The sequence below is a fragment of the Euleptes europaea genome, chromosome 19 (assembly GCF_029931775.1).
Source record: "Euleptes europaea isolate rEulEur1 chromosome 19, rEulEur1.hap1, whole genome shotgun sequence".
NCBI lineage: Eukaryota > Metazoa > Chordata > Lepidosauria > Squamata > Sphaerodactylidae > Euleptes > Euleptes europaea.
This window is the reverse complement of record NC_079330.1, coordinates 11,750,394-11,775,628: the sequence shown is the minus strand read 5'-3', so window position 1 is coordinate 11,775,628 and position 25,235 is coordinate 11,750,394. Positions and strand designations below refer to the sequence as shown.

General features: G+C 49.8%; 2 protein-coding genes across 2 annotated transcripts in view; one reads left to right on the top strand and one right to left on the bottom strand.

Annotated features, from left to right (window-relative positions):
* The window catches only part of LOC130491495 (ATP-dependent RNA helicase DDX19B), a 30,033-nt gene extending 18,731 nt beyond the window's left edge, over positions 1 to 11,302 (top strand). The window contains exons 6-12 of the mRNA XM_056865242.1: positions 172 to 274; positions 2,719 to 2,833; positions 5,414 to 5,591; positions 7,602 to 7,839; positions 8,907 to 9,069; positions 10,356 to 10,547; positions 11,174 to 11,302. Coding sequence (XP_056721220.1) covers positions 172 to 274; positions 2,719 to 2,833; positions 5,414 to 5,591; positions 7,602 to 7,839; positions 8,907 to 9,069; positions 10,356 to 10,547; positions 11,174 to 11,235 — 1,051 coding nt within the window. The 3' untranslated portion in view covers positions 11,236 to 11,302. The remainder of the gene's footprint in view (positions 1 to 171; positions 275 to 2,718; positions 2,834 to 5,413; positions 5,592 to 7,601; positions 7,840 to 8,906; positions 9,070 to 10,355; positions 10,548 to 11,173) is intronic.
* Positions 11,303 to 16,813: 5,511 nt separating this feature from the next.
* On the bottom strand, positions 16,814 to 24,185 carry UBXN10 (UBX domain protein 10). Its single transcript, XM_056865360.1, has 3 exons — positions 24,094 to 24,185; positions 18,745 to 18,865; positions 16,814 to 17,788 (listed from the first exon to the last, which is right to left on the bottom strand). Exon 3 carries the CDS (start codon positions 17,771 to 17,773, stop codon positions 16,883 to 16,885), a length of 891 nt encoding a protein of 296 aa, XP_056721338.1. The 5' UTR covers positions 17,774 to 17,788; positions 18,745 to 18,865; positions 24,094 to 24,185; the 3' UTR covers positions 16,814 to 16,882.
* Positions 24,186 to 25,235: the final 1,050 nt, after the last annotated feature.

Here is a 25,235-nt window from a genome sequence, read left to right as displayed (position 1 = left end):
GGTCTGATTCAGTATAAGGCAGCTTCATGTGTTCATTTGGTCGTAGAAGAACCTGTTAACAGTCCTTGTTATAAGCTTAAGGTCTGCTGCAGGCCAGCTTTTTACTCATATGCCTTTTGTTTTTGTTTTTTCTGCCTGCATTGAAATTCTTCTCCTTCGGTGTGTGTCCAGCCCACAGAACCTGATTGCACAATCTCAGTCCGGTACTGGCAAGACAGCGGCGTTTGTCTTGGCCATGCTCAGCCGAGTAGAACCCGAGAACAAATACCCGCAGGTAACTCCGTTACCCTTTGGATTCTCACAGCCAGGTAGTTTTCCCTCACGAAGCCTGGTCTCCTCCGAGGAGGGGGCGAGGGCGCACTCTCTTGCGTTCAGATATGTCTTCCCATAAGGAATGGCTGCAGGCTTTGCTGAGCAGATTGGCCAGCTAAGTCTTCAGTTGATCGGCAAGTGTTTTCAAGCTCTGTGAGCCATTTCTATGCAACAGTCTCAGTTGCGATGCTAGTGCAGTTTGGAGTGCATCTCCCTAGGTGGCGCTAAATCCCCGCCTAGATTCACCCCAACTCTTCTTCTTCTCCTTCCTTCCCATCCCCAATTCAGAAGCTGCATTTGATAGGGGGTTGGGGAAAATTTACTTTGCCCCTTTCTTCTGAGTGTGCTTCTGGAGTGGCGAAGGAGCCCACAGGAACCCGTTTCCCATTCCTTGGTGGGAGCTGTCAAGAGCCAAGCCAGCCTCCTGTTGTTTCTCCACATCACCTGTGTAGCTCTGCTCTGGGTTCTGTTTCTAATTAACACCGTCTAGCACCTGATGGGCCCTGACGTGGACGGCCCAGGCTAGCCTGATCTGGTCAAATCTCAGAAGCTAAGCAGGGTCGGCCCGGGTTAGTACTTGGATGGGAGACCACCAAGGAATATCTGGGTCACTGCTGCAGAGGCAGGCAGCGGCAAACCCATCTCTGTTCGTCTCTTGCCTTGAAAACCTTACTGGGCTGCCATAGGTAGGCTGCGACTTGGTGGCGCTTTACACACACACACACACACACACACACACACAGTGTCTCGTGGAGTACAGTACATGGCGTTTGGGAAGAAGAAGAGTTGGTTTTTATACCCCGCTTTTCTCTACCTTTAAGGAGTCTCAAAGCGGCTGACAATCTTCTTCCCTTCCCCTCCCCACAACAGACGCCTTGTGAGGCAGGTGGGGCTGAGAGATTCCCAAGAGAACTGTGACTAGCCCACGGTCATCCAGCAGGCTTCATGTGGAGGAGCGGGGAATCGAACCCAGTTGTCCAGATTAGAGTCCTCCACTCCAAACCACTGCACCATGCTGGCTGGTGGTGCAGAGATTCCCTGATCGCCTATGAGTGGCGTGAAAAATAAGAGCCAAGCCTTCTTTGTAACCTGCATGTTACTGTTAGGGTAGAACGAGAAGGGAATCTGAATGAAGCAAGATCTGCTTTCTAGCTGTTATGTAGCACCATCTAGGGGAAGCACCCCAGATTGTTCTTGAATTGCATCTGAAGCTGTTGCATCGAAAATGTAGAGAACTGGCTTTCCTCCAATACTCTCAAATAAGCCGCTTTAAAGGATTGTGGACTGCCTTCGAAAGCACCATGCTGGGCCCAACCGCTTTCTAAAAACACTTGGGTGCCAGAAAAGGTGTTGGCACCCATGGACGCACCATGTTGGGGATCCTTGGAATACATCCTCACTTCCATCACCCTGAGGAGAAGGGATTCGTCCCTTCTATGGGTCTTTGGGGAGTAGGAAGGGGGACACTTGAAAGGCTTTAAGAGGGTAGTGAAGAAGAGTTGGTTTTGATATGCCGACTTTCTCCACCTTCCCTTCCCCTCTCCACAACAGGCACCCTGGTAGGTTGGTGGGGCTGAGAGAGTGTGACTAGCCCAAGGCCACCCAGCTGGCTTCATGTGGAGGAGTGGGGAAACAAATCCAGCTCACCAGATTAGCCTCTGCCGCTCATGTGAAGGAGCAGGGAATCAAACCCGGTTCTCCAGATCAGAGTCTACCTCTCCAGACCACCGCTCTTAGCCACTACACCACGTTCATGGAGGATAGGATGGCTACTAGTCAAAATGGATACTAATGATGCATACTTATCCTCTCCAGTATCAGAGGAGCAGGCCTATTATCTTAGGTGCTGTGGAACACAGGCAGTATGGTGCTGCTGCAGTCGTCTTGTTTGTGGGCTTCCTAGAGGCACCCTGTTGGCCACTGTGTGAGCAGACGGCTGGACTTAATGGCCCTTGGTCTGATCCAGCAGGGCTTTTCTTATGTTCATCGTTCCGCTGCTGGGGTCTCTGTCAGTGATGACTGAGCCACTCAGTGTCAAGGGGTGGTGCAGAAAGGGGCAGAAGCTCCCCGGATCCCCCAAGGGCTGCTTGGTCTTATTGAGTAAGTGAAGCCACGTCCTCAGGGATATCATCATCGTTGGTGCATTGCAGCTGAGGAGTGTCAGTGTTAGAACCTCTGCTTGGCATGCAGAGGGTCCCAGGTTCAATTCCTGGTATCTCCATTTAAAGGGACCGTCAAGTAGGTGATGTGAAAGACCCCTGCCTGAGATCCTGGAGAGCCGCTGCTGGTCTGAGCAGACAATACTGACTTGGATGGACCAAGGGTCTGATTCAGCAGAAGGCAGCTTCATATGTGTTCACGGGTTCCACAGAACGGCCTCTCAGAGTTATCTTTTCCCTCTTGCAGAGCTTGTGCCTTTCCCCGACATACGAGCTGGCGCTCCAGACTGGAAAGGTGATCGAACAGATGGGCAAGTTTTATCCAGAGCTGCGTCTCGCCTACGCAGTTCGGGGCAATAAACGTGAGTGTGAACTGTCTTCACTGGAACCATTTTGGGGTGGTGGGAGGAACTTCCCTGTTTTGCGTTGATCGGACTAGGAAGCGAATTCCCTCGGACAGGCAGAGAGGGCAGGATACTTTTCCCATGCTTGAGAAAAGACCATAAAGGGGTTGTAGAGTTTATTTATGTATTTTTTTAGACTTATAACCCGCCCTCCGCAGCAAGCCAGCTCAGGGCGGGTAACAGCATTTAAAAGCACAACAAGCAATATATATACAATCCTTAATAAAACCAAACAGTGAAACTCTAAAACCCTAACATAATGGCGCACAAATTTTAAGTAAGCTGTAGGCACCATACAAGTGGCAAGCCTTCAATTTATATTATTCCCATGCAAGGGAGGGGAGGGGAGGCCAGTAAAAATGGTATAAGATGATGTAAGCTGGTATAAGCAGCTGTCCTCAGTTGCAGGCCTGGTAGAAGAGCTCTGTCGTGCAGGCCCTGTGGAATACTTTCAGATCTCGCAGGGCCCTGATGTTACCAGGCAGAGCATTCCGCCTGGCCTCTGACCTTGGGGGATGGCAGCCGCTGCTGAACCAGAGAATCCTGGTGTGACATGACCCTTTCTGGAGGACACAGGGTCAGTTAAAATAACCCAGGTATTTCCCATGGCTTATTTCCTATTCTCTTAGTCAGCAGGTTTGCTCTCACGCCTACAAAGCTTTCTTTGCTGGAGCTGTGTGAGAAAAGAGAGAGGTAAAGAAAAGGAATGCAGTGTAGGAAATGAGAGCCTAAGGGCTGCCGTGCTTTCTCCTGCAGCAGGGATGTCAAACATAAGGCCCATGGGCCGACTCCTGCCCCCTTGAGAGTTCGTATCCGGCCCACAAGCCAGCCATGGCAGCCACACACACCCCGGTCCAGATCTGGGCTGGCGAGGCATGGCCCAGCCCAACCAAGTGACATTTATGTCATATATGGCCCTCATAACAAATGAGTTTGACACCCCTGTACTAGTTTTTCAGAGATGCAGTTCCACAGGTCCTAGGGAGAGAACCCAGTTGCTCATAGGGCCGAGACCCCTGTTTTCCTTCTGGCAGGGGATCACATCCAGAGGGTCCTGAACATAACTCGCAACTGGTCCAAGCCAACGGGATCAGGACCAAGCCAGCTAATTGCTTGCCTTTTCCTTTTCCTTTTCTCCCTTAGAAGCTCCTTGATCAATTGATCTTGAGCAGCATATATCTAGTGTTGGAGGGATATAAGGATTGAAACAAATCTTGCCACTGACAATGTAGCCTTGGGGTCCCTATCGCTTAGTAAAAAAGGCATTATGTCAGTCACAGAGGCATTGGATTTGTATATTAAAAGGGGGGAAATATAGTGCGATAAAAGTTCCTCGTAAAAGCAGCATTCCAAAAGGGCATGAGCTAATGAGTCAATAGAGCCAGAAGAGCAAGGGCAGATCCTGTCTGAGTATGGTATATTCAGAATTTTGCCCTGCATTACCATAGAAGGGTTAGCATTCAATCTAGCCAAGCAAAAAGCTCTACAGAGACGAGGAGTTGTCAGATAATATGTATAGGCAGGCAAACCACGTGGAGGGGGTATTCCGAAGAACTGGGATGAACAGACGCGACGAGCACGAAAAGTAGTGCTGTTATAATCGAGCTCTTTAATGCACTTTTTAATTTTGGTAAAAGCTTCAGTTTTCCCAAGATCTAATAACATATCCTGCGAGAAGCCCAACAACAACAGTTCCTCATCTAAGATTTTTTGCCATGAGGATTTAAAAGGGTCATGCTTCAGAGAAGCTAGGAACCCCTCAGTGCTAAAGCACAGTTTAAGATGTAGTTTAAAGGCGGCCAACCATGCCCTAGCTTCAAATGACATTTGGCCAAACTCGGAACGAAGAGTAACGCCAGCAACACATTTAGGAGTTTTCGTAAGAACTGAAGCAGTGGACGATCTATAGATTCATTGATGACTGTTATCCAGATGGCAACACCAAAGAGGATAATTGGGGTAATTTTCAGGTTAAAAACCTGAATAGCCTCTGGAATATATTTGCCACCTTGCTAATTGCTTGCATCAGCAGTCTCCATCCACCACTCAGTCTTGTGAAGTATCCCTATCTTTGGAAGAATGGCAGTGAATTCCATCACTCTCCCGCCAACACACACACTGAAGACCCTCACTCCTCCCCTTGCTATTCCTGATGCATACCACCAGGAAATAAATTTGAAGGGGCGCCTTGGGTGGGCGAAGGGGAAAATCCCTCTCTGCGAGCAGATCTTGTTGTGCACAAGCCACTGTTTCTATGAACAACGCAATAGCTAACTCGCAGCATTGTGGTTTTCTGGTCATCTGATCGATGACCATATGCTTGAGGCCCTGCCACGGTTCAACCGAGGCAGAAGAGTCACTTCCCTCGGGTTGGATAAAGTTGAAAAGCACTGCTTTGAGCGGGGCAAGGGTATGACTTCCCTCCAGCAGGGCTCGCTCAGGAAAAGACGCCCAAGTGGATTGTGCCTCTTCTGCTTAGCGGAAGGCGGCACCTTCCGAGGTTCTCCTGCTCGAAACAAGCCCTGATCTCTCTAACAGTGGAGCGTGGCCAGAAGCTTTCTGAGCAGATCGTCATCGGCACCCCGGGCACCGTCCTGGACTGGTGCTCCAAGTTGAAATTCATAGATCCCAAGAAGATCAAAGTCTTCGTCTTGGATGAGGCAGATGTCATGATAGCCACCCAAGGACACCAAGACCAGAGCATCCGTATTCAAAGGTATGGAGAAACGCCTGTCTTGTCTCGCGGGGTGCATCACGTGTTTTGTGTGCGAAGCTGGTTTTCCTGGTGCGACTGTTACCCAGGTTCTTTCTGTGGGGGAGGGGCTGTGGCTCAGTGGTAGAGCATCTGCTTGGCATGCAGAAGGTCCCAGGTTCAATCCTCGGCACCTCCAGTTAAAGGGACCAGGCAAGTAGGTGATGCGAAAGACCTCAACCTGAGACCCTGGAGAGCCGCTGCCGGTCTGAGTAGACAGTACTGACTTTGATGGACAAAGGGTCTGGTTCAGTATAAGGCAGCTTAATGTGTTCTTGTGAGCCACAGACAGCAACGCAAACTAAATTTATTTTTGACAAGATCTTGATCATCTGAGCTGTAATTAACTGGCAACGTCTGCATCAGAGAGCCGGTAAATCATGCAGTTGTTTCGAGGGTGTTTGTGTGTACTGAAGCAGGCGCCATTCTAGAGGGGGCTTTCCTGCCCATGTGAAAATGGGCAGGGACGTGCCTCTTCCGAGATGGTGTTTACTGTCTGCAAGTAAGGCTTTTGTGGCTCCTGAGTGTTGCTACAATAAGGGAGTTAAGAGGAAACCACTGAAGATAGGTTTCTTTCTGCATCACAAAAAGAATGTCCCTGCCAGGGGATCTCAGAGCACAGGGAGAGGCCTTCTTGCCTGTCGCACTGACCGAAGAAGCTCAGAAGCTCGTTCGGTGAGAACACGAGACAGGGCCTTTTCACTGACAGCCCCACGATTATGGAATAGCCTCCCCAGGGAGGTGCGCCTGGCCCCCCTCACTCTCGATCTTTAGGAGGCAGCTGAAGACAGCTTTATTCATGACAGCGTTCGATACCAGCAGTTTTAAATTACTGATTTTAAACTAGGGGGTGGTGGTTATATGTTGTTTTGTTGTGTTTTGTTATTGTTTGCATTTGTAAGCCGCCTTGACTTGCTGTAAAGTAGAAAGGCGGCCAATACATGTTTCAAAGGAACAAACCAAACAACAACAAAAAACACCCATCTTGAGGGTTTGGGGAAGTGCACATTTGATTAGAGGCATTTGAGCTGGCCGCATACAACTGTAGCTTTCTCTGAAGGAGGCCAAGGGTGTGCCCCTTGCTTTTAATCCGCCAGGCTTGAGGGTCACAATCCCGATAATGTGAGGAAACATTAATAATCTCATCCAGTGAGAGAAGAAGAAGAGTTGGTTTTTATACCCCACTTTTTCTCTCCCCTTAAGGAGTCTCAAAGTGGCTTACAGTCACCTTCCCTTCCCCTCCCCACAACAGACACTTTGTGAGGTAGGTGGGGCTGAGAGAGTTCAGAGAGAACTGGTCGTTATCTTGGTGTTCCCCTTTCTGATAGATTTTTCCCTTGTTCAAACAAAGAGATTGAAACTATCCAACATGTTTTTTTTTTTCCGGTGCCCCTTTTATCAAATGTTACATTTAAAATTCTTAAATTCTATCTTAACTCAGATTGAGGAATTTCCTCAATTATTTAACGGTTCTTACTCTTCTTAATAATCAGGACCCTAATATTATAGAAACCGTGGCTAACTTTCTTGTTATGATTGCAATCCGTTCTGCCTTATAATAGCTTTCTGTGTGTTTTACTGTATTCTGTCAAATGTTATGCCAATAAAGGTACCTGAATTGAAGAGTTCCGAGAGAACTGACTTGCCCAAGGTCACCCAGCTGGCTTCATGTGGAGGAGCGGAGCGTCGAACCCGGTTCACCAGATTAGAGTCCACCGCTCTTAACCACTACACCACGCTGGCTCTGGAGGGGGAAGCAGGGAGTGAAATGTGGGGTGTTCTTTGAAGGACAGTTGTAGGTCGCTCAGCCCTGGGAAGCGACGCTGGCCATGCCCAGGTTTGTGCCGCCGCCACTGAAAATTCCTTGGCCGTTTTGCCCAAGCAGATGCCTCAGGCCCCGAGCGCGAGCGCCGGCGTTGCAACGGGAACCTAGCTTGGGCCTAGATCCTTGGCTTTTTCTCCCCAATCTCCCAGGATGCTGCCCAGAGACTGCCAAATGCTTCTTTTCTCGGCCACCTTCGAAGACTCCGTGTGGAAGTTCGCCCAGAAGGTCGTCCCCGACCCGAACATCATCAAGCTGAAGCGCGAGGAAGAGACGCTGGACACCATCAAGCAGTACTACGTCCTGTGCAACAGCCGCGAGGAGAAATTCCAAGCCCTTTGTAACATTTACGGCGCCATCACGATCGCGCAAGCAATGATCTTCTGTCATGTGAGTGTGATTGAGGGGAGGATGACTTGAGGGGGTGGGGGACGCAGAACAAGCCGACTTTGACACACCCAGGTGAGGCTGCTGAAGGCTTATAGGGAGGGCCAAGGCTGTGTGAGTCTTTCAGAAAGGCCAGGTCTGGGGATGCTTCCCTCTTGAGCGGAGGAGTTCATGTGAAGAATGTCTCTGAGGGGTTGCTTGCAGTAGGTCCTGGCTGGGCAGGGTGGATACAAAGGTGACGGGGTGTTCACCGTGGGGCGGTTCTTCATCCTGAGATGGAGCAGTTCTCTGAGGATAACTTTATTCTCTGAGAACTCCTCTGAGGAGAACTTCATTCTGAGGAGATGCCAGTGTCAAGAAGGAGATGTGGAGGAGATGCCAGCAAGGTGTAGTGGTTAAGAGCGGCGGACTCTAATCTGGAGAACCGGGTTGGTTTCCCCACTCCTAAACATGAAGCCAGCGGGGTGATCTTAGGCACCCAGCTCTCTCCGAACTCTTTCAGCCCCACCTACTTCACAGGGTGTCTGTTGAGGTGAAGGGAAGGTGATTATAAGTTGGTTTGATTCTTCCTTAAGTGGTAGAGAAAGTCGGCATATAAAAACCAATTCTTCTTCTCAATCTTTCTTCTCAATCTTTTGAAACCAAAACAAAATTCACCAGAGAGATTCTTGGGGTTTTTTTTTGAAGAAAGTAAAGTGTCTCCTCCCCTCACACACCTTGTGCCATTTCACAATACACCTTTAAAAAAGGGAATCCATTGTTCTGGGGTATTTCACATCGCTTCTCTCCCTCTCTGTTTCTTTCTTGAGGGTTTTTTACCAGAAGGGCACTGAGGGTCAGTTAGACTATCCCCTATTAAAGCGAAAAAAGGGGGTGGGAGGAACGAAGCAATGGACGTCTACAGTAACCGGGAGTCTAAATTACCCCCCACGTTGGGGAAACTCGACATTTAACAACACAGCAGCTACCTTCCTGTTGATGGGGGGGGTGGGGAGGCTTAACTGATCAGTATTGTTTCCCACTGGAGTCATTTGCCAGAGGCATTTGTTTGTCGGCTCTGCCCTCCGCAGACTCGCAAAACGGCTGGCTGGCTGGCAGGCGAGCTTTCCAGGGAAGGCCATCAAGTGGCCCTCTTGAGCGGCGAGATGATGGTGGAGCAACGGGCGGCGGTGATCGAGCGTTTCCGAGAAGGCAAAGAGAAAGTCCTGGTGACCACAAACGTCTGCGCCCGAGGTAACTATGGCACCCGGCGCCGGAGAAGCTTCCGGCAAAGACCTGCTGCTGGCTGTCTATGCAAGTGTGGAATTTGCTTCTGAGTGCATGTTGAGAATCTCTGGAACAGGTGTCGAACTCATTTGTTACGAGGGCCAGATGTGATATAAATGTTACTTGATCGGGCCGGGCCATGCCTCACCAGACCAGATCGGGACTGGGGTGGTGGGGTGGCTGCCTTGGCTGGCTCGCAGGCCAGATAAGAGCCCTCAATGGGCCGGATGCGGCATGCGGATCATATGTTTACACCCCTGCTCTAGAACCTTTTCATCAGATCTTGTCAACTCTTCCTCCCGGTCTCTTCCAATTGCCCTCCTTACCGTAGCCTCTGTCCCATGTGGCCTTTGCCGACGCGGCTCCCACAGTCCTGGGCAGGGGCCCCTTCCTCCCTTATTTCACCAGTGCAAAAGCTGATAGGCCCTCTAAAAACAAGTGTCAGTCACCTGTGATGATTTCCCAGGAGGTCCCCCTTTTCCCAAAAGCAAACATCAAAACAAAAACCCCAAGGAGTTCTGCAGTGCCGCATTTCGACAAATGTCCTGTGGCAAATCTTTCGTGGGCCAGAGCCTGCTTTGCCAGGTGGACAATGAGTTAACTTTCACCTGATTGTGCATTGGCAGAGCAAAGAGTTTTTGAACAGGAGGAGAGGGGCTGTGGCTCAGTGGTAGAGCATCTGCTTGGCATGCAGAAGGTCCCAGGTTCAATCCCCGGCATCTCCAGTTAAAGGGACTAGGCAAGTAGGTGATGCGAAAAACCTCTACCTGAGACCCTGGAGAGCTGCTACAGAGTAGACAATACTGACTTTGATGGACCAAGGGTCTGATTCAGTATAAGGCAGCTTCAGGTGACAAGTCATGTGACATGTGACCAGGAGTCCTGTTGCCGCACCTTCCTGGCACGTCTGAAGACTGGCTGTCCCAGCAGCAGCTTCCTGTGCTTTCAATGGGCATGCTGATTGCTGCATGCGCCACTGAAGGAGCTTAATGGGCCAACCTACACGCCTCTACAGCAGGGGTGTCAAACATATGGCCCGTGGGCCGGATCCGGACCCTTGAGAGCTCTTATCCGGCCCGCGAGCCAGCCAAGGCAGCCACCTCCCTGCCCAGTCCCAATCTGGGCTGGCGAGGCATGGCCTGACCAAATGACATTTATGTCATATCCAGCCCTTGCAACAAATGAGTTCGACACGCCTGCTCAACACGGTTTGCCTTTCTTTTGCTCTCGCCTTGCTGCTTTTCCTCCCTCAGGGATTGATGTGGAGCAGGTCTCTGTTGTCATCAACTTTGACCTCCCAGTGGACAAAGACGGCAACCCGGACAACGAGACGTACCTTCACCGCATTGGGCGCACGGGGCGCTTTGGCAAGCGAGGGCTGGCCATCAACATGGTGGACAGCAAGCACAGCATGTACATCCTCAACAGAATCCAGGAACATTTCAGTACGTCCCTTCTGGCTATTTTTCTGGGAGGTAGTGGTTTGGAGCGGCGGACTCTGATCTGGAGAACTGGGTTTGATTCCCCACTCCTCTGCATGAGTGGCAGAGGCTAATCTGGCAACTGGATTGGTTTCCCCACCCCTCCACATGAAGCCAGCTGGGTGACCTTGGGCTAGTCACAGCTCTCCCAGCCCCACCTACCTCACAGGGTGTCTGTTGTGGGGAGGGGATGGGAAGGTGACTGTAAGCCGGTTTGATTCTTCCTTAAGTGGTAGAAAAAGTCGGCATATAAAACCCAACTCTTCTTCTTCTTCAGCCAAGACGATTGTAAGGGGGTGGGAGCACCTTCCCTAGGAGGAAAGGTCTGGGGGCTTTTTAGCGCAGAAAAAGAATGGCGGGGGGCATGATAGAGGTCTGTAAAACTATGTATGGGGTGAAGGTGTGGGGTGAATGTATGGGCTTTTCCTCTCCCTTAATTCACATCCAGGTGGAATGCCCCTAACTGATCTTTCCTTGCCTCCTTCCCTCTGGGTGAAATGCTCATAGCATTGATTCTTGCAGGAATGGGCTTCTGTTGACTTGGGCTATAGACTCTTAATGTTGAACCCTTGGTGTTTTCTCCTTTCCAGACAAGAAGATCCATAAACTGGACACAGATGACTTGGACGAAATAGAGAAAATAACTAACTGACGTGCAGCTGCCGGAACTGGCCCGTGCCCTACCATGGTAGCTCTCCCACTACAAATTGGATCAGCATTCTGATTGGCCCAAACCGTAGCCAGTCACACGCAAAGGGGCGTTTTTAAACCTAACAAATATACAGAAATTACCTCATCTTTGGAAAAACAAATTGTGGCTGGACTTGATTTTAAAAGAACGTGCAACTCTGGGGAAAGAAGAAATGTTTACAGAAACTTTTTCTTTAGTTTAGCCTTAAAATGGGAAACTTTTCAATTCTAAAGATGTACTGATGCCAAAAACGTAGCCAGTTAATGCACAGGAGGATGCCCCCCTACATTATCTCTGTCAGTGGGGAGTAGCTTTTAAAAAACACACTCAAGCAGTATATTTAGAGGTTCAAAAAACCAGGTGAGCTTTTTATTTTTAAAAAGAGAGCGCGCAGAATCTGGCTTAAAATTGAAGTCTTAATGAAACGGTATTTTCATTTTGAGCTCTCATTTCTAGGTTTCTGATAGGCTGACCTGTTTTTCCTCGGCTAAATGATCCGGAAGCACTGCTTTTTGCTGGTTAGTATGATCGAAAGGACAAGTTATAACCTTGGTGAGCCCCTCTGTTACCTGGCAGAACTACAATTCCCAGAGTTCCTTGAGGGGAAGCCATAGCTGTTGACACTCGAGTCGCAAAAGTTCACAGTACCAGAGGGTACCTATAGAAGCCGATTTAAATTGGTGTAGTGATGGAAAGTGTATATGTAGCGCGACGAGCATTTAGATTAAAGATTTATTTTAACTTTGCTGTACCAAATAGGCAATCTGCAAAGAAGTGCTGGATCAACCAGGAAAAAAGGGGGTAGAAACGTGGCAGCCAATCTGTCCGGGCTCTCGTTGGTCAAGAAAACCATCCAGTATTGCTGGGAAATCAGCACTTCGTGGTGAGGGACGCACATTTGAAGAAGTGGGGGGAAGAGTGTGGGTGATTCAGTCTCTTGACAAATCTGGTTCATGCAGCTTCCAGCTTTGGGGTCGGAGGATGTTACAGGCAAGGGCTGTAACCGTCTCCCTCCTATGCCGGCTGCTTTTATAGCCCAGCCAGATTTCTCTCCCCTTTCCAAAGGTACTGAATCCAACACACCAACTCCCTCACTTGCTGAAACAGGGGGGTCAGCACAGGAACAGGAGACAACTGGTGGAGTTAGGTGGAACCGGCTTGTTACTAACCTAGTTCTTTCCAAAACATGCTTCTGGGCATGTTTTTCCCACCCTCTCCAAGGAGTTAGAGATTTGCTGTCTGTTTAAGCAGGTGTCGGTTTTTAGCAACGCCGTTCTCCTCGGAGCAGCCCTGGACGTCGGAGGACAATCCGCCAAGTGGCCTGTCGGATAGCCTCCATTTTGGCGGCCTCTGCACAGCGAGGAATAGAGGTCCCTGGAGAAACGCTGCTTGGTTGAGCACAGCTAGTCTTTCTCACGGGAGTTAGACTCGTGCTAGTCAACTGCTTTCAAATTGGGGGAGTGCTTCTATGTGCGAGAAATGCACAGACGTTGTGCTGACCAAGAATATTCTTTAGTGGGTCACACCGCCTTTGCCTGTATAAAGCATGGCCTGGTCCTTCCGCTTGAGTCGGTCCGTTCTGCTACCTGCTGGTTGGAATCCATCTATTTCCATCGCGCCTGCACTTCAGTAGCCCCCAGCACAGATTTCCTTTTCAGTTTGCGTCTCCCAATTCCCTCGTAGCAATCTTTGATGTGCAACGGGGGTTGGGATCATCCTTTGATTGTTTTTGAGCAAATTAGGGTATTTTTCCTCACTGAAGTCCAAGAATTGGAGCCAGTGTGGAGCAGCCGATGACCCCCCTGCTCCGAAGAGTCCCCTCTCCCAACCTTTCCCCAATTTTGGCTGCTATTCATTCTGTCCAAAGACAGAATTGTGGATTCTTTTACCGAGTAAAACGAAACCAATCCCACAAACACAATAAGCTTATTTTTAAAATGTACCTAAAATTTTAGGAAAACTTAAAACGTCAACCTTTTATCAATTTGTGTAAATGGCTTTCGGGGGTGATGGTGAAGAGTTCAGGGGTGGGAAATCCACACTTTTGTATTCTGAGGTGTATCTATTTTTATTCTGCCGGGAGCCTCTCTCGAGTGGCGGGTGAGTGTGTGCTTGTGTGGCAAGCGGCCGAGGGCTTTCGGACCCCCCCTCCCCTTTAGTACTGCTGAGCGACAATGTGAGAGCAGCGTGCTGGCGTTGAAACGGCCGCACGGACGCTGCTGGGCCAGTGTACTCTTTCTAATGTAACTTTTCAATTGGAATAAAGAACACAGAAATAACTGCAGTGAGTCCTGGCTGCCTTTTTTCACACCTTTCTCCTGGGATAGAGGGGGACCGAATTGTGGTCCCCCCCAAGAGGTGATGCTCCGCGGTCTCGGCTGCATTGCTGGAGAACAGGCTCTCCCAAATGTTTGCAGCCGACCGTACTCTTTAATGTGGGAAGGCCAAAGTTAGGAGGGGGCCCAGCTCTGCTTTGGGGTGTTTTTGTTTTGTTGGGGAGCCAGCGTGGTGTAGTGGTTAAGAGCGGTGGACTGTGATCTGGAGAACCGTGTTCGATTCCCCACTCCACATGAGCAGCGGAGGCTAATCTGGTGAACTGGGTTTGTTTCCCCACTCCTACACATGAAGCCAGCTGGGTGACCTTGGGCTAGTCACAGCTCTCTTAGAGCTCTCTCAGTCCACCTACCTCACTGCGTGTCTGTTGTTGGGAAGGGAAGGTGATTGTAAGCCGGTTTGATTCTTCCTTAAGTGGTAGAGAAAGTCGGCATATAAAAACCAACTCTTCTTCCCTCTATGGCTGAGAGAGAGGCAGGCTGCGTAGACCCATTCTTCTGCCACTTGCTTGAGGCACCCTCAAGGGAAAGACCTCTCTAGCCCCACAATCTAGCTGTTCTTGGGGTTTCTTTATGGCGCTACATATCCAGATGCAGTCTCTCTCTCTCTCTCTTGTACCCTCAGAGCAGCTCTTAACCAGATGAGTCACTTTGGCAGTGGGACGGTGGCCACACAGGAACAGGTCAAAACCTTAAACCTGCTCTTGCTTTCTGTTAACGTCTTTCCAACAAGCTACCACATATTAAAAAAAAACAACGATCACTTTCATGGATTTAAAAACAAGCAGTCACACCCAGAATATCTTTTATTGAGCCTAACACTACATATAACAAGTTTCATTTTGAATTAAGTGCAAAAAAAATCATAACACTTTTTCTGTACATTAATTTACTGTTTCAAGCTTGATTTTCCACCCCCCTCGACTGTTCCAGAAAAGGACACGGAGTGCGTCACGCCTGCATTTCCCTCCCAACGGGCTTACTGTGGTCTGAGGATAGCTTGCTTGACCCTACCCAGAGAGGGAGATGCAGTCCCTCGGGTGGCTTCAGGCAACAAGAAAGAGGTGCTTAATATCAACTCCTTGGTCCGCATCTTGGAGAGTCCTCCCCCCCATTCAGCAAGGAAAATGTTGTACTGCAACTCCACTGCCAATGAATAAGAATCCAATTAGGCTACCTCATACGCCCCTCTTGAACACCTCCCTGAACATCCGTAACCAGCACTGTGAGGGGTTCAGCCTCGTCTTAGTCCTGACGTGCTTTTCTGCACGGGAGGGCGTTTGCTAGACATCTCTCCCCGCCCCAACAGCCTGAACCGGTATGCCTTTTGAAAAGCTTGATGTCCACCGCATGTCTACACTGGTACCTGCTTAGTTATAGCTACGGCATCCTTCCCTGTCATACCGGTTCTGACCCGAGCTGGAACAGCTCTCCCAAATGAACCCCCCCTGCAGTAAACCATGGGGTAGAAGACTCAGCGGTGCAGATTACACGGTGCAGTTTGTCCGACTCCATCCCTCCTGAGCAAAAGGGCTTAAAGTTGTTGTGTGACAGGCTTTTAGGGAAAGCGAGCCGCTGCTGCTTTCCTATTTGGGGGAATGACTGACAGAACAGCAGCTCCCCTTTCCCTTGCTTGCGCTGCCTGAATTGGAAAGGGTTCTGCCCTCCGGTACACATGTGGGACTCTGTGGTGTTGCCAGAATTGGGCCTTGCCTCACGACTTTATGCTAACATTGATTCCCGAAGAGACAACGCTGCCTGTCACCTAGGCCTCACACAACCTGCAGCCCAGAACGGTCAGACTTGCTTTCCGGTGGCTCCTAAAACTCTGCGGGGAACTGACAGGCAGAGGAAAGAGGCGTGTCATTCCCTGCCACGGCTCTTTTTAATTCGCTGCTTCCCAGATTGCACAGATCGCTGCTTACAGCCGAGAGCCGCAGGCAGCTTGCAAAGGAGGTTTGGCTGGGAACTCGGCAGCTGCAATCAAAGAAAGGACTTATCTTAAGGACTGGTTAGGGCCACCATTTCTGCCAGATGGGGAGGAAAGGAAGTCAAATTGTCCATTCAGTTCATGTGGAAGCTGCCTATCCAGTGGCCCTAATTAAAAGCAGCAGTGAAAGCCCCTTCTAATCTGAAGAGGTTAGTTTGGCCACTTCATTGAAGAAAAGCTGACATTTGTTTATGAGAAACAGACGCCCAGGAGCGGGCCCATTTGGCAAGCAATCCAGTAGGTTAATAAGAGCTTTTGTATAATACAACCTGTCCAAGACCTAAAGGGTTGCCTTTGGATAGGTTCTTCCCCTCACACACATGCAAATACAGATTACTGTTTTTTTACAAGAATATCAATGGCATTTTGCTAAATACAAAGGTTGATTTTTTTTAAAGCAGCTTTCTTAGAGAGCTGTGGTTTATACACAGGCAATTAGCTCAATTTAGAGAACAAGAATACCAAATTAACACAAGTTTGCAATTAACTCCTGTTCAGGAAAAAAAGGAAAGGTTTTTACACGAGCTGCCAAACACTGAAACGCACATCTATAATGGATAACCCATTCTGTCAAGACCAATTTGTCCCATAATGTTGTAAGGAACGGCTGATTTAAAATACTGTAACGAACCCGGTTAGGTGGTCAGCGAAAGCAAACGCCACTTATTCTTGAAGGTAGAGAAAAAGCATGGAAGTCTTTTTTTTGGTCTCCACAACCAAACCCAGATTATTCTCTGAAGAGAGAATTTAAACTTAAAAATACCAGCACTGGGCACAGCTACTAGAAACGTTCTGCACACAGAGGCTGCCACTGGATGACAATTTGCTTAAGCGGGATTTGTCAGGAAACTATCCTGAAGAGATCAGACCCCTGGTCTCCGTCTCCCCGTCCTACAGGCACTAACCTGGACTTACAGCGGGGACAAGGGATCTGCTTCTAGAGCCAAAGGAAACTTAGTCCTCCCACTGAGGAAAAAGCGAATCAGAAATATGAAACAAACGGGCAGGATGAGTGACCTTCTTAAAAGGCGTGCTGCGGCCTGCTGAGGGAAAGGCACTTGGAAGGATTCCAGAGCGGGGAAGTACAAGGAAAACTGGGCGGCGGAGACACAAAAAGGAACTGAAATGGGATGCTCGGGAATGGCCCCCTCTGAATGTGCAGGGAACAGCTCGGGAAACGGCTCTTGGGCCACACAAAGGCGCCTGCGGGGCTGAAGAAGTGGACATCAGGCGGAGATCCGTGGCCCCCAATGGCATTTTAATACAGAGAGCAGCCCCTGGCTGCTTAAAGCTCTCCTTCGGACTCCTCCTGCAAGATACACAGCACCGACTTGTGGAGGATCGCGCACTCTTGCAAGGACTTGGTGAGGTCCGAGAAGGTCCGCCGAGGCACTTCCATGGTTTCGATACTACAGCGCTGGTACGCGGTGGAGTTTTCCCGCTCTGCCACCGCGAGGACGGTCTCGAGGCTGTCGGTCGGCCGGAAGTGGTGTTCAAACCGCTGACCCGAAGGAGACCTGACGGCCAAGAGCAACCTGGGCTCCCTCTCGGAGGGCTCTTCTGGAGCCGGAGCTGGCCAGGTGCTTCCTTCCTTCATTTTACCTAATGGCTTTGCTTCCAAGGGAGGGGGCGACATTTTGACGTGTTCGCCGCCACCCCTGTTGTGTCTTGCCACGGCAGAGATGGGCAGCCTCTCTGGGGGGCGCGCTTGGATGCCCTGCTTTTCCTCCTTCGGCCGGGTGCTCACTCGGAGCTGGCTCGCCTGCTCGGACATCACCTCCACCGCGCCTCTCCTCAGCTCCTTTCTGCTGATGGACGGGAGCACCCGGTACTTGTTCAAGGAGGAGGAGGTCCGGGCGGGCACCTGCTGGAGGAGGTCGGGGATTTCGGCCGGAGGCACCTGGACAGGTTGGCACAGCTGCTGGGAGGAGGCCGCCCTCCGGCCGCTCCCTGGCTCGTCGCAGGGAACCAGCGGCTGCGGGGACGAGGGGGCTCGGCAGGAATAGGCCTCCATGCTATGGGAGTAATTCAAGCTTGACCGAGTGCGCCCCTTTGCAGATTTCGGCCGGGTGACGTGCATGGCGACGGAGGACGCCTGCCAGAGGGGAGGCTCTGTGATGCCAGAGGAGGTCTGCCGTTCAGGGGGTGCTCTGTTCAGAGGTGACGCAGCAGCCATTGCTTTTCAGGACCCCTGCAGAAACGAACGGGCAACAACGTCTCAAGGAACTGGCAGGATCTGACGTGTTTGCTGGCTGCAGCTGCGGCCTATGGCACATTGCCAGTTATTTATTTTTTTCAATTTATAACCCGCCTTCCCCGGCCAAGACCAGGCTCAGGGCGGGTAACATCAGCCAAAACACATTAATTATCAACAATAAAATCCATAATAATTCTAAAATTAAACAATAAAACCCTATTAAAACCTTAAAAACTCAAGATGGCGCCCAATTTAATCCATAGTGCCTGGCATAAGCAGCAAGTTGCCTCCCCTCCAATTAACAAGAGTAGCATAGAGGTGCGGGGGGGGGGGGGATAGGGAGCCCAGCAGAAGATGATACCAATGGCTGCCCTCAACTGTAGGCCTGGCAGAAGAGCTCTGTCTTGCAGGCCCTGCAGAACTCTTTAAGGTCCCGCAGGGCCCTGATGTCACCAGACAGAGCATTCCACCTAGCTCTCGTTGAGGACAGCCGCACACTCTTAGGGCCAGGGACCACCAGTAAGTTGTTATCTGCTGACCGTAAAGGTCTTTGGGGGTTATGACAACAGCCCTGGTTATCCTCCTAGCCAGCAGGCCACTGCAAGAAGTTGACACGGTCCATGGGGAAGTTTAGATGTATGCATCTCCCTTGAAACGACCCATCTGTTATCACAAGGGCACATGCATGAGAATTTCCGGCTAGATTACACCCCTTCTGCTTTTTCACACCCCCTGTGTGCGCAAAATGTGGAAGGGAGCGCATCCACCTCAGAAGTGAGCAACAGTTAATGCTCTGTATGTTAGCTATCTAGCTACTTCAAGCAAGGTTATGCCTGAAGCTGCCACTGACCATATCTGAACAGGGGAGGTGGGGACAAAAGCAGCTGTAACCATACAGCCAGTGAGAGAGGAGGGCCGTGGCTCATGTGAAGGGGGAGAAACAGACTCACCTGCAGAAGATGCTCCATCGGTTCCAAAGGACTGGCAGCTCTAAAGCTCCCACTGGTAAATAGGCCAGTCACTCTGATATGATCTTTAACGGCAGCTGAAGGGAGTCACAGATCTTTGAGTCTGAAAACCAGGAAGAGAAGAAAGGACAGACCTGACGTTTGACTCTGCATAGCCTCTGTTGCCCTTTCAAGGGGAGGGCTGGGGTGGGGGGTCCTCTAGAACACAGGGAGCCTAAGCCTGCCCCCAGTTTTTTCCTGGCAAGGGCATCTTAAGCAGCTGAAGAACATTCAGCAGTGGCAGCTTTCCCAGTGACAGAGACACACTAAAGCAGTAGAAGAAGAGCTGGTTTTTATATGCCGACTTTCTCTACCTTTTAAAGAGAATCAAACCAGCTTGCAATCTCTTTCCCTTCCTCTCCCCACAACAGACACCCTGTGAGTTAGGTGGGGCAGAGAGAGTTTGGACAGACTAGCCAAGGTCACCAAGCTGGCTTCATGTGTAGGAGTGGGGAAACCAACCCAATCCACCAGATTAGAGTCCACCGCTCTTAACCACTACACCACACTGGCTCTCAAGTAGTTTGCCCCCGCCCCCAAGGTCTCATACCTTGCTAGAGTGTACCTTACTAATAGACCATACAAAGAGCAGAGACTCATCCCAGGATCTCCGAGAACATGGAGAAACATCTGGGCGAAGGAGCTCCTGAAGGTGCGCCAGGCTCATTCTTAAAGGTCACTGCCAGCATCTTGAACAGAGGCCAGAAGTTGACTTGGTAATTGAAACCTTCAAGCTTCATGTCTATTGAATGTAGCCTCAGACGCGTCAGGCTACGGTGCTTTTCCTAAGCGCCAGGCATCTTTCCCCTGGTCCAGCTTAGATGATTATTTGAATTTACGTAGCCTTGCATCTAACCCACCTTCCGAGTCCAACATATCTCAAGTCCACCCCAACCTGGAACAGTGCATTAAGAACATGGACCTATCGTCACACTGTGCTCCTTCCATCTTTGGAAAAACAGTCACTTTGAGGCTGTTTAACACCAGTTTCCTCTGGGTTTGGTTATCATAATCTAAAAAATGGGAACCAGGAAAATGGAAGAAGAAGAGTTGTTTTTTATATGCTGACTTTCTCTACCACTTAAGGGAGACAAACCAGCTTACAATCACCTTCCCTTCCCCCTCCCCACAACAGGACACCCTGTGAGGTGGGTGGGTCTGAGAGAGTATGACTTGCCCAAGGTCACCCAGCTGGCTTCGTGTGTAGGAGCAGGGAAACAAATCCAGTTCACCAGATTGGCCTCTGCCACCCATGTGGAGGAGTGGAGAATCAAACCCGGTTCTCCAGATCAGAATGTGCTGCTCCGAACCACCGCTCTTAACCACCACACCTTGTTGGATATCCTGCAATGACAAAAGTAGCCCAAGTCCCAGAGGTGGGGGACGCTGCTTCCACGTCTAGCTAAACAGATGCAGAAAAAGCCGGCTTGAGTTGGCAGCTCAGCAGAATCCAGGCCCTGAGGCGACTCCTAGCCATTCCACAGGAGTGTCCTCTTTTCTTAAAAAGAGCAGGCATCGTTTTGTTTATTCGGTTTCATACACCCAGCAACAGAACCTCCAAGGCAGCACAAGCAATACAAAGAGCCCGGGCGACAGCGTCACAAGCCATGTCAAATCTCAGTCTGGATTAATCACCTATTGACGTGGGCGAAAAGAATGAAATCTCAGGCTTCTGCTGCCCAAGGCCAGGGGGAGAATATCTCTGCTTCTCTTTTGTAAATAAGTCTTTGCCTTTTTAAAAATTGAGATGGGGCAGACATTTGAATACGGGCAGTGTCACTTCTAAAGCTTTTCTTTTACAGCAAATCTAGAATGTGTGTATGCACGTGTGAGGAACTGTGCTTTTTTAAAAGAAGATAATGGAAGTTTGATGGACAAGTCCAGTACAAAAATTAGTCTGGAGAAGCAGGACATCAATGTTTAAAGACATTAAAGGAATACTCTATAAGTGCGTCTTCTTTGCTTCAGTAATTCCATGAAGAGCGATGTATGTTGAGGACACTGAATAAGCATGTCTATTTCCTCCACTTAAATTTATTGGTTTCTATAACATAACCGCCCTGACCAGGATGGCCCAGGCTAGCCTGATCTCGTCAGATCTCAGAAGCTAAGCAGGGTCAGCCCTGGTTAGTATTGGGATGGGAGACCACCAAGGAAGTCCAGGGTTGCTATACAGAGGAAGGCACTGGCAAACCACCTCTGTTAGTCTCTTGCCTTGAAAACCCCATAAGGGGTCGCCACAAATCGACTGCGACTTGACGGCACTTTACACACACACACAACAAAACCAGCAAGCAGCCAAGATTTGAACAACAATGTCAATGTTTTGGAAACTACCCATTCCAAGTTGTAATTAACAAGTATACAGCTATTTCTCAATAGGGTACCCCCTCTCCCCTAGGCCTTTTCGATCCAAATATGGCACATATAAACTGTGAATGAGAACCATGGGCACAGCTCTGAGCTCATTGGAGAAAAGGTGAAATAGAAATTCACTAGATAGATGAATGCTGCAGCCCACAATGTTTAAATGGGCCATGAACACATGAAGCTGCCTTATACTGAATCAGACCCGTGGTCCATCAAAGTCAGTATTGTCTTCTCAGACTGGCAGCGGTTCTCCAGGGTCTCAGGCAGAGGTCTTCCACATCACCTACTTGCCTGGTCCCTTTAACTGGAGATGCCACGGATTGAACCTGGGACCTTCTGCATGCCAAGCAGATGCTCTGCCACTGAGCCACAGCCCCTCGCCATCACATAGACAACTTGCTCATCACCTCAGAACCATTGCATGCAACAGTTCCTGTTTCCTGTTCCTGGTAAATTACAGCCCCTATTTTGCAGCCAGCATGGTGTAGTGGTTAAGAGCAGTGGACTCTAATCTGGAGAAGTGGGTTCAATTCCCCACTCCTCCACATGAAGCCTGCTGCTTGACCTTGGGCCAGTTACAGTTCTCTCAGAACTCTCTCAGCCCACATAGAGGCAGGCAATAGCAAACCACCTCTGAAGGTCTCTTGCCTTGAAAACCCTACGGGGTTGCCATAAGTCAGCTATGACTTAAAGGCACTTTCCACCACCACCGTTTTGCAAGAACTTCTAGGGGTGCATTTTAAAAGCCTCAGCATGATTTTCCAGTCTAAAAGTGGCACCCCTACAGCTGCTGGCGGGGTTAGCCAGCATCCCAGTCCCAGCAAGAGAAAGGAGGAAAAGGTATACACTTGCAGAGTGGGGAGCTACACACCTTAGTGCAATCACACACCCAAATCACATACTCCCAAGACACATAAAAAACAAATGTTATTTTTATCAGATATATATGCAAGTTATATAAATATGTAGCATTAAAGCAGTGCGAAGAATTCTTCACCACCACACTTTGCAGGACATTGCAGTTGCAGCGCCGACAGCGTCAGATGAGGACCAGGGAGATGTGCGTTCAAATCCCCTCTCAGCCATGAAGCCCACTGTGTGACTTCAAGGCCAGTCATTCTTCGGCAAACCCAGTTCACAGGAGGAAAAGTTAGGAGAAGCCAAATGGTACCCTGAGCTCACCGGCGGAAGGACAGGCTCCGAATATGAGGCTAGATCTGGGATTCAGCGATTTTGCACCTCTTTTTAAAAAAACAGGGCTTTAGCCTCCACAGAAAACTCCAGCGCTCCGTTAAGTAAGAGGGGCATGGTAGGAATGAGGGTGTGGCTTTTTGTTATTAAAAATTTTGTGTCCACCACTTTCTCCTGCGTTTGGCCTTTCAAACCTCTCCCCACCCCCATTTAATTACCCATAACATCGCAAGCTTCTTGGGGAAAAGAGACTAGGGTTTAAATCAGCCATGAAGATCATTGGGTGAATATGGAACAGTCATGCTCTCCAAGCCAAGTAAGGTTGCCAGTCTCCAGTTGGGACCTGGAGTTCGCCTGGAATTTCATAAGATCTCAGACTACAGAGATCAGTCAGATTTTGTGGCATCACAACCCCTGTGAGCTCCCTTCCCTGCCCAAACACTGGCCTTCCTGGGAACCACCCCCAAATCTCCAGGGATTAGCCATGCCAGAGTTGGCACTGGCAGCCTTAGAGCCTGGCTTACCATACAGGGTGGTTGTAAGTACAGAATCAGAACCTTAGGGCCTGGCCTACCTTACAGGGTGGTTGTAAGGACAGAATCATAGAACCTTAGGGCCTGGCCTACCTTACAGGGTGTTTGTAAGTACAGAATCATAGAACCTTAGGGCCTGGCCTACCTTACAGGGTGGTTGTAAGTACAGAATCATAAACTCTTAGGGCCTGGCCTACCTTACAGGGTGGTTGTAAGTATAGAATCATAGAACATTAGAGCCTGGCCTACTGTACAGGGTGGTTGTAAGTATAGAACCTTAGAGCCTGGCCTACCTTACAGGGTGGTTGTAAATACAGAATCATAGAACCTTAGAGCCTGGCCTATCTTACAGGGTGTTTGTAAGTATAGAACCTTAGAGCCTGGCCTACAGTACAGGGTGGTTGTAAGTACAGAATCACAGAACCTTAGAGCCTGGCCTACCTTACAGGGTGGTTGTAAGTACCGAATCATAGACTCTTAGGGCCTGGCCTACCTTACAGGGTGGTTGTAAGTATAGAATCATAGAACATTAGAGCCTGGCCTACTGTACAGGGTGGTTGTAAGTATAGAACCTTAGAGCCTGGCCTACCTTACAGGGTGGTTGTAAATACAGAATCATAGAACCTTAGAGCCTGGCCTACCTTACAGGGTGTTTGTAAGTATAGAACTTTAGAGCCTGGCCTACCGTACAGGGTGGTTGTAAGTACAGAATCATAGAACCTTAGGGCCTGGCCTACCTTACAGGGTGTTTGTAAGTATAGAACTTTAGAGCCTGGCCTACCGTACAGGGTGGTTGTAAGTACAGAATCATAGAACCTTAGGGCCTGGCCTACCTTACAGGGTGGTTGTAAGTACAGAATCATAGACTCTTAGAGCCTGCCCTACCTTACAAGGTGGTTGTAAGTATAGAGCAGGTCAGGGGATGAAAAGGGACGTCGCCCTCATTTTCTTGCAGGAAGAGAGAGCAACATTTAAGAAAGAGGGTTTGCTTTTGGCAGTAGAACTGAAAGGTGGGAGCAACCCCTCCCACCCAATACAGCGACGCAATCCGATCCCCACTGAGGCGGGCGGGATTGGCGGGCTACTCACCCACCCCTCTCTCCCTCTCTCCCTCCCTCCCTCCCAGCCGGCCACTGCCGGGGCAAGGCAGGAAGGGGCAGCGGCCGGCGGGGTCCAGAGCAGCGCGAGGGCCTCTCACCTCCCACTGGCTCCATCCAGCGGCCCCGCTCGTACCAGGCCCCGTTCTTGGTGGCAAACAGCGGCGCGTTTCCACGGCAACGCCCGTCAGCCGTCCACTTCCGGCTCCCTGACCGGAACCAAGCGAGCGCTCCCGGAGCCACAGAGTGGGAAGCTAGAACGTCACGTCGAGGGAGGGGGAGAATATGGAGGGACGCAGAGTGGTCCCCCAGCGGCCGCTCTAGGCAATGCCTTCTCTGTGTTTCTGAGAGGGAAATAAAAAATAAACGGCACTTGAGCGAGGCTAATATTTTTTTTCCTAACTCTAGGACCGCCACGACTTCTTATGGCGAGGGAAGCCAGGGTTGCCAACCTCCAGGTGCTAGCTGGAGCTCTCCTGCTATTGCAACTGATCTCCAGCAGGTAGAGATCAGTTCCCCTGGAGGAAATGGCCCCATTGGGCATTGGACTCTATGGCATTGAAGCCTCTCCTTCCTCAGGCTCCACCCCCAAAACCTCCTGCCGGTGGAGAAGAGGGACCTGGCAACCCTCGTAGCAGTTCTCTTACAAAGTGATTTCAAAGGGAGATTAGAAAGAGAGACCGCTGAATTACAACTTAATAATGAAGCTCGAGACTATGCATCCTCCGGGACTTAATAGAGATTTGGGATTCCTGTCTCATTACCAATGCTAAATTCTCCACGCCTACCTAATCCAGTCACGCCTGCTAATGTCATTGACTTCCTTTTGACATTTACATTGCCAGCGCATGTCTAATTGATGGTTTTATTATGGATGTTACTGTATGTTTATATTGTATATTGTTGTGTTTTTAAAATGATGTTACCTGCCCTGAGCCGGCTTGCTGGGGAGGGCGGGTTATAAGTCTAATAAATAAATAAATAAATAATTCACTCGTCTCTGCTTGATGGATGGAATCACATTCTAGCTGTATCTGAAGAAGTGAGCTGTGGCTCACGGAAACACATACCCTGCCAGAAATTTTGTTAGTCTTTAAGGTGCTACTGGACCCTCTTGGGCCTTTCTACTGAGGAGGCTGTTGGCAACCCTAGGGGGCAGGCTTAGACCCCCCCCTTCTCCCTGCACACCATGGTCCCAATCCAAATTGGTCCCCCACATGACTGGGAATTAAGTTTCAACCTG